At 45.1% G+C, this 8,957-nt stretch overlaps 1 protein-coding gene and 1 long non-coding RNA gene across 2 annotated transcripts in view; one reads left to right on the top strand and one right to left on the bottom strand.

Annotated features, from left to right (window-relative positions):
* Positions 1 to 2,556: 2,556 nt before the first annotated feature.
* LOC105483352 (T-box brain transcription factor 1) overlaps positions 2,557 to 8,957 on the bottom strand; it is a 13,516-nt gene continuing 7,115 nt past the window's right edge. The window contains exon 6 of the mRNA XM_011744194.3: positions 2,557 to 8,704. Within this exon, the coding sequence (XP_011742496.1) occupies positions 7,846 to 8,704 (859 nt within the window). The 3' untranslated portion in view covers positions 2,557 to 7,845. The remainder of the gene's footprint in view (positions 8,705 to 8,957) is intronic.
* Positions 8,677 to 8,957, top strand: part of LOC139357129 (uncharacterized) — a 23,769-nt gene continuing 23,488 nt past the window's right edge. The window contains exon 1 of the long non-coding RNA XR_011609810.1: positions 8,677 to 8,711. This is a non-coding gene — a long non-coding RNA (uncharacterized lncRNA). The remainder of the gene's footprint in view (positions 8,712 to 8,957) is intronic.

Here is an 8,957-nt window from a genome sequence, read left to right as displayed (position 1 = left end):
AAGTACAACAAAAGCGAGCAGGGATAAATGCAGTGCCTCACCTAGCTAAGAATATTATGTGTAAAGAAGAGAACAGAAATACCAATAAGAGACAAAAATATCAAGTTGTCATTTCACAAATACAAAAAAGAAACAAGATAATGGAGAAGTGACTATCAAGAGATGAAGTAATATAGAAGTTCATAGGAAAAAAGTATAATAATGTGAGGAGGTGAAACAGGAAAACATATTCTACCCAATGTTTGTCCCAAAAACATTGCTTTTTTCCCCCAATTGCTTTTGGGGAAATAGAAAAGTTCTGACCTGAAATAAACACACTGATGAATCAAGCATAGATTTTATAAAGATTCAAGTTCAGGGTGGTAGCGCGAGAAAAAAAAAGAGTAGGTTACAAAAAAAAGTTGTTGGCAAGAGAGTCAACAAGGGCAAAATGAGTGTCAGAGAGAGCAGAGTTGGAGGAGGAAAGAACAAATTTGTTGAGAAGGAAGTCAGTATGTTTCTTTGCCTTTCTCCACAGGAACAAAGCAGAATGAAAGCATAAATTAAAAGAGTGAATCCCAAAGGTGAGTGAACTCTAAGAATTATTAAGAACACAGTCATTTTAACAAATAGCAAATTAAGGCAGAGGTAGAAAAAAAAAGATTTTATTTGAACAAAATATATAGCGTTAAATGGTAAGTAAACTGTGAAAGGATAAGTCCTCATTATAGTTTCTATTTTCTCAAAGAAAGGTGCTAAGTAGTAAACGTTGCTATTATTTGGTAAAAATTATCTCTGAAATTATAATTTTGCAATTCAAAAACACATTTGGTTATAAAAGTACTAGCCACCTTTTGAAACATATTTAATTAGGAGCAATACTTTGGCCTTCAGTAAATTCTCAATTGAGCAAGCCATTCAAAATAATAGAAAACTATATGACAACCGAAAAGTTCTCGTAAAATGTCCGTATTGATTGTTATGGCCTAACCTGAATCTGCATAACATGCATGTGTATTTTATTCATTAAGGTCAAGGATGTTGAACTAAAAAAACATATGTGACAGCTTAATATTGTCAATACAAAGATTAAACTAATTTAAGCAGTTGTAACTCCACAAAATAGCCTATAAATTGACTACATTACAAAGGGGTAAAAGTGATTTTGCAAATTCATATTTTAAATACAAAGAAAGTATTATCTCCTAGTGCACAGGGAGAAAATAACAACATCCTGGAGTTCTACAAAGAATAACCTTTTGTTGATAAAAGATGGCAAATGTTTGAACGTTCACGGGTGTGCATATCACAACTCAAAGAGGACATGCATGCATGATTCAAACACACATATTTATCTGAAGTACTAATGCTTTCCATTAGCCTTCAAAGGCAGACTTATGTGTGCCCACAAATGGCAACCCAGCAGGCAGTGACATCAGTCCTAGAAATGATGTGGCCTGTATAGTGTGCAGTGAAATGCAGTGCTCTACTTGTTTGCAATGGTTTTATTTTTCGACTAGTTTTTATCACACTTGGCATGAACAAGGGAACATGTGCTTTGCTAAATTTGAACTTTTAAGATGAAACTGAATTAACTGAGAACCAAAAAATTGCTTCTGAATTTTCCTAAGATTGAAAAATGCCTTCCCTCTCATACTAGGAATGGCAAAATAAATGACAAATACATCTTGAAAGTTTAAATGTGAGCTAGGAAGACCCTGTGGTTTGAGAACAACATTGTTGGCTTTTTTCTTTTTTTAGACACCTGAAATAAGACTGTAATGTAAAGGCTTTTTCCCACACAGTACCCTTTTGCTAACATGAAGACATGTATGAAATCTAAAGCTAAAGAAACCTAATATAAGCACTTAACCTAATATAAGCACGATTTGCTTTCTTTGTCAACCAAAAAGTTTAATTAATTTGCCATTTCTTAAAACTTAGTAACCATCAAAATATAGAGTCAACACTTGCTCCAAAATTTAAACTTATATTCTTTCTTTTTTCTGCTAGTGTTGGAACAAAATAACTATATTGACTAAAACAACCAGACACATATCCCTAGAGACACCCTCCCCTCCTAAATTCCCTCTTCCTTCTCATAAAAGGCATGCCAGGGTACCCAAGTATAAATACTTTGTATATAAAATGAGTGCCCTGTCATGCTGATATTTTTAAGGATTTGAATTCAAAATAATTTTAATACACAATTCAAGTTCTAAATTGCAGGATATGTTTATAAGGAATCTAGTGATAAGTAATAGGTCAAACAACCTGTAAGAATCAGCTTATAGTACAAGCCTCATTGCATTAATAATGTCACAGTTAGTATGTTTATTAAATTAAATATTACCAGCAAGGGTCTTCTAAATGCCATGTTCCTAATACTAGATTACATATTTATTTCAGAGTTAGCATAGTAAGAGGGGGAGCTATCACTAGAAGGTCTATTAAGCCATGTGTTTTTTTTCATTGCTTTAATAGAACTATTCAAATCAAATTTTTCACGCCATGCCTTGAACACCACTGCAAACCATACTGTGGGTGTAAAATACACGCAAGGAAGATATAATCAGCTCAGATGAGACCAGTGACTTGTACACCATCAAGTTTACTTTATTGTGAAAGCAATGGAGTTTTCTTTCAAGTGAATATATTTTTTAATGTGTGTGGCAACCTAACATACAAACTGAGGACGGGAACCAGGAAAACACACAAATCTCAGAGCAACTGAATTAAACCAAATATAACGCAATGCCTAAAATTTTGCCTAGTCTTCTCTGGGAGACTCTTATTTTGTTCTGGTAAAAGAAAACCCGACTGTCCAAAAGTAAATCTCGTTGCACTCAGACTATAACTTCAATAAATCACATACATTCAACTTCCTTAAAAAGTATGTTACTTTTTTAAAAACTGATTTTACTGATATTAGGCTAAAATATTACTCTTTTAAACATCAAAATTAGCCAAGCAATCACCAACATACCAGGGTCAATTAAATATGTTTAAAATTGATCACTACCTTTAAAGTTGCTGACTACTTCATAAGTACATTTGTCTAAAAATAATAATTGTTGCTGTTTCTTTCCCGGGAGTCTACATAGGTTTGTTTTCATACAAGAGCATGGGTTCTACGTTTTTTCCCTCGTCTCATGGCCAAAATGCCTATATGACAAAGTAACTCAAAAACACACACAAAAGGTGCTGCACCAGATAGGACAGGCTGAATATCTTATAAAAATCACTCATGAACACATATGTTGTCCAAATACCTATGAAGCATTTTAAACTCTGGGAATAGAAACGGTCTCTGTTCAACGAAGCTTTTGTTCCAAACCTGCAGCTTAAGCAGAAAGCAGAGCATCCTTTAAAGCTTCAGTGCTAAAAATATAAATACTCAATATCACCCCCAAAAAAGATGGGTCACAAAGAGTTGTAGCAGTGATATTTATATGAAAATGTTAACTGCAGGAGATAAGAGGTTCAGAAAGTTATCTATAGACCCTAAATTGCTACAATTTAAAAGCTCCAGTGATGTAAGTCGGTCCTAAAAAGATGGAAACAACCTGATTTTTGAAACAAACTGTTAAGTAAGTTTCTGGTAGTCCGAAACAGAAGTCCACGCCCTCAATCCTATGCGGCTGCCAGGCCTGGCTCTGAAAGAGCAGCGGAGAGAGGCTGCGCGCTTAGGCCAGGGCCCAGGCCGCGGCCCTTCTCAACCGATGCTGCGGTCGGGGCTACTCAGAGAACTGCCTGGACCCGGGCTGAGACCCGCGGCCTGAGTTAGGCCTGGACTTCCAGTCTCGCCCCACAGCCTGCTTCTCGGCCTGGACCTCTGACCTGGATCCCTGACTGGGACAGCCCCGGGCGCCGCTGCCCGCCCGACGGCAAAGCAGGAAAGCCCCGGCCCAGGCCTCAGGAGCCACCCCGCACCCGGGCGAGCTCCCCGGACGCCCGTCCCCGCCGCTCTGGGCTCGGGTGCACCAGGGCCAAGCTGCAACCTCGCCTGCGGGGGCAAGACCAGCCTGCCTCCCACCGCCGCAGCGCGCCTTGTTCCCGCCTCTGTCTACCCCGACGGGCGGCGTCCAACCAGAAGGTTGAGAACCCAGGCCGCAGCATCTCCTGGCCCGAGCAGCACTCGCCGCCGGCACGCTCAGCCCCGAGGGACATTGAAAATTAGTTAAGATGGCGCGGATTGCGAGTGGCGGGAAGGCACGAGCCAGAATACAGTGCTAGCCGCACGCTCGTCGTCTTTCTACCTCTTTTTGAAAATACACTGTTAAAAACTGGGGAAATCTGGGTTTACGGAAAGGAATCGTCGTTCCTCTCAGGCTGTCTCAGGAGAGAAAAGGCAACTCTAACAGGGGACGCGAACTTTGATTCCCAAAGGGTCTCCCAAATCTAGACTTTGATTTCCTTGGAACAGCAGCAGCCTCTCAGACGCACGGACAGTGTCATTTCACCAGACACCCAAGACTTTTTGGAAGCGAGGAGAAATGATCATGTTTTAAAGGGACAAGAAATCACAATGCCTCCGAGAGGAGCGCGAAGCTGCAAATTTACCTCACGCTGACTCAGTCCACACAGCAGATGGTGGCAGAGCTGCAAGGGAAACGACCTCCCCAATTTTTTAAAAATACTTCCTAATATCAACCAAAGCGCGTCTTTCAGAACAAGGCACTACGTTCCTGTGAAATCTATCCTCGGCTCCTAAGAGCTTCGTTTACGCACATGACACCGGCTCTTTTGCTCACGGTGATTGTCCAGAGGGCGGCGGGCAGGGCCGGGCAGCGCCGGGTTTCCGGGCTCCTGGGCTCCCGCGCTCCAGCGCTCCCGCCACCCGGCCTGGGCGGAGAGGAGAGGGCGGCCCCCGCGGCCCCGCGGCCTAGAGCCCCGGCACCCCCCTGGCTCCCCGGCCCTGCGCCCCACCGACCGCACGTGCTCCTCCTCCTCGGCAGGAGTGGGCGGCGGGGTCCGAGGAGCGCAGCCGGGGTCGAGTGGGTGATGACACAAATGCACTGCTCCACTTCAGTCGCCACACATGCACCGTGTCTTGTACTTTTGTCCTCTTACTTAGTTCTTAGATGTGAGGAGGGAAAAGAAACACAAAGGAAATTCAGTCCTTGCTTTTCTATGTGGCAGACAAAACTCCACGGAACGCCGTCTAGTGGTGGAATTGTCCAGGGAAGGCAAGTTAGTTTTATCCTCCCACGAATTTTCATTTTAATTAGAAATTTGAGGCCTCTTTACATCCGTCAAACTGCAGAGAGGACACAGGACAATGTCTAGGTAAAGGTAAATTTAGTCCTGTAACCTGAGGCTGGCCCAGACTAAGCAAGAATATCTAACCATTTTCCGCCTCTTGCCTGGATCACCTTTCTTTGGAGACAAAAGTACAAAAGTCTCTTCTCCACGAGGTAAACAGTTCTGCGGGCTCCACTAAGACGCAGCGCCCTCCAGGTTGGAATTTTGCATTTCTGCATTTGTTCCCCAGGTGTGGATCTGGCCTGGATAGGACTGGCATAAGATTCCACTACAGAAGGGACAGAGCAGTGCCCCTACCCCCACCCCAGATACCTCCCAGAAGCAGTTCTAAGCTCAGTGGTTAAAAAACGGCCCTTTCGCGAGTTTGTTCTACGGGTCTTTCGCCACCCTACCCCTGCCCAATCTTCGGAAACCATCCACTCGAGAAACGTAGGCTCTTCTGTGTCTGCGTTTACAGATTCGCCACTCACCTCCAAGGCCTCGTATGTACAACCAGAATTTACTAAATCTGCGGTCAACATCCTATTCTGACATGCATTTAAATTACACCCTACTTTCAGCCAACGCCTCCCGCCTTACTCTGTGAAATTTAAAGAAATTCTTAACTCCTTATTTAAAGAACCTCCTTTTCCTGTTCGCATTACTTCCAACTTCAGAGAGAATCAGATAAATATGATGAGAAAAGTGCATATGTTTTCCTGAAAAAAGAAAATGAGCACAGAAAAGTGAAATTTGGCTCATAGGTAGCCAAATAATTATAAATAAGAAGAAAAAAGTAGTTCCTGGAAGTACTATAAAACAAATTTAAGGGGGGAATGGGAGGTGGCTTCCATTACACAGGCTGCCCATATTGGAGTGGGGACGGGCTAGTCTTCCTTAACCCTTAAATATCATCACCTATAATAATTAAATTATTTTCAAACTGTAAACTGCTTTCAAACACCATAGTTAGTGTTTTTACCAGGTTTATTTTACTTGTTATACACAGACGATACAAACGAGCAAAAAACAAAACGTTTCTCAATGGAGTGTGTTCTTGTATAAATTATTCAGTTCACAGACAAAACGAAACAAATATAAAAATCACAACATTAGATTTACAGAAGAGCCAAAATATACACACGTTTAGACCCTGAATTCCTATTAGGAAAAAATCCCCCCATGGACTGGAATCTAGATTGAATATTGTGTATGATGCATATTTCACATTAATTTTTAAATACAAAAAAGTATAGGTTTGCTACACAACATTAGAAATCCTACTAATCTATTTCCAGGGGGATTAATGCTCCTTATCAAATATAACAAGACTTAGGGGAAGATCAGTCTTACTTGCATTAATGCTAGTGTTCTCCCAAGGAAGTCAAATTTCAGCTGTTTCTAGGTGGTGGGGAAGTCATTTTCAAAACTAAAATGCAGTAAAATATACAACTCACACAATTCATCTTCACTAGACTACACTATAGTTACCAACAATTCAGTCATCTATATCATTAATAGAGTATTCATTACAAAGATTTACAGCATATAAAGGTGGAGGGGGTACTGAAAGATATTCAGAAACAGTTTGTCAGCATATTTGGCACCTGCACAGACCAGTAATGGATTTGGCACTTTGGGGAAAAACAAATAAGGCAAAATAATATTGCTGATGTCGAGCTATTCTATTTAGAAGGAAGGGGGGGAACATACAACTCCAGTTGACTTTGCTTTGCAGGCATCATGCCACTTAATCGACTTGCCTATGAACAGACACCTATCCTTTAAAGGTGTTTGGGTGGATTCTCCTTAGCTATTTGTGTGCATTAGGGCACATAGTAATTATTTCATGCAACGGATTGAGGAGAAGTGGGAAACCCATCACTGTTGAGTATTTCATGTTTCTAGAGCCTCTCAGAATATTATCTCACAAGAAAATTAAAAGAGAGAGAGAAGAGAAAGTATGAGAGAGGAGAGAAAGAAAAGCAAAGAAAGAAAAGGAAATAAAGGTTAAGCATGAACTGGTTTTGTGCCTTGACGAGAATAAAAACTAGCCATTCGTTACAATAAATTAACACTATGTACAATCATTTCACAGGCTTTGTTCCACTAAAATTATTAACATCCCTACCATCCATCCATCCATCCATCCACTCGGGGATAAGAAAGGACGCGCTGGGTGGGTCCAGGTTCTAGAGTCAACATCCTATGGTTAATGTGGAGGCCGAGACTTGGCGGGTCGGAATCGCTGCTGCCTGACAGGACTGCCCAGGTCTCCTAAAGGTGAAGAGTTTCATTACAAGAAAGAGAAGTAGGAGGTAAGAGAAAGACGAGGGGGAAGAGGATTGTAGGAGGATAACTCCACAGAAGGAGAGTAAGTAGGAAAACCAAAAGGTTTACAGCAAAGTTGAAGGTCGGTGCGCTAATTGCAGAGACTGCTGTGCAAAAAAAGGTTAAAATCACGCTCGGAGACCTGCACTTATTCGCTGCAGACGGCCATCGAGGGTCAAATAAAATGAGGGGGTGCGCAAGGAGGAGTATGGGGTGGCGGAGCTGGGGAAGAGCTGTGAGGGGCTGGCTGGGGGTCCGGGCCGCGGCGGGGCCGGGGCGGGCAGGGACGGCCTAGCTGTGCGAGTAGAAGCCATAGTAGCCGCTAATGTCCTTGGCGCAGTTCTTCTCGCAGTCCCGCTGGGCCAGCACCTCGCTCTTGAGCGGGGACGAGCTCTCGGACACGGGCGTGTCGGCTGGCGAGATCCGCCTCCGCTTGGCCTGCTCGTAAATCCCCGAGTCGCTCGAGTCGATGGACTTGATCGAGGAGGGCGTCTCGATCCAGCTGGAATCGGACAGGTCCTTGGGCTTGGCGTCCTCGGCGGCGCCGGGCGGCAGCGGCGAGCGCTCGGCGGCCAGGCCCTCGGCCTCCTCGCCCAGGTAGGGGTTGGCGCCGGCCATGCGCGCGGCGGCCGCGGCGCTGTTGGGCCAGCAGGGCAGCACGGAGCCCGACTTGGTGCCGCAGTACTGCGGGGGGCTGCGGGCGCCCCAGCCCGACGGGTCGGCGTAGTAGCCAAGCGGGCGGCCAGTGCAGCCTGCAGCCTGCAGCGGCAGCGCCTTCACGCCCGCCGCCGCGTAGGAGAGCAGCGTGGCCGCGTTGCCCGCGAAGTCCGTGGCCGTGTCGTAGGCCGAGGCCGCGAAGTCCAGCCGGTTGTTGGCCGGCGTCACAAACCAGCGCTGCGGCGAGGGCGCGCCCGGGTCCTCGGCCTGCTGCGGCGACAGCAGCCCGTTGGTGTGTGGCACGCTGCGGTCCGTACCCGGCCCGGGACCCGCGCCCGCGCCCGGGTGGAAGCGGGCCTTGGCGTAGTTGCTCACGAACTGGTCCTGCAGGAAAGAGCCGGCCATGGCGTAGCGGGCCCCGGGCACGATCTGCGAGCGCGGCGAGTCGTTGGGCGAGGGGGTCAGGCGGTCCATGTCACAGCCGGTGTAGATCCTGCGGGGTAGGGAGAGAGAGAGAGAGAGAGCCGAGGGGTGGCGCGGAGGTCCCTTGGGGTGGGGGTGGGGGCAGAAGGGAAGGCCACCTCCACTTTTCGCCCACCCCCACACCCTCCATCTACAAACTTGCAGTCCAGAATTTCCTGGAGAATACAAGAGGCCACAGACCTCTATCATTCCCAAAATAAATCATGGTATTATGAAGGAGCCAATCTGTCTATGCAGGGACCTGAGCAAGATGCAGACCATCA

The sequence above is a fragment of the Macaca nemestrina genome, chromosome 11 (assembly GCF_043159975.1).
Source record: "Macaca nemestrina isolate mMacNem1 chromosome 11, mMacNem.hap1, whole genome shotgun sequence".
Taxonomy (NCBI): Eukaryota; Metazoa; Chordata; class Mammalia; order Primates; family Cercopithecidae; genus Macaca; species Macaca nemestrina.
Note: the sequence above shows the minus strand (reverse complement) of the source record. Positions and strands in the feature narration are given on the sequence as shown.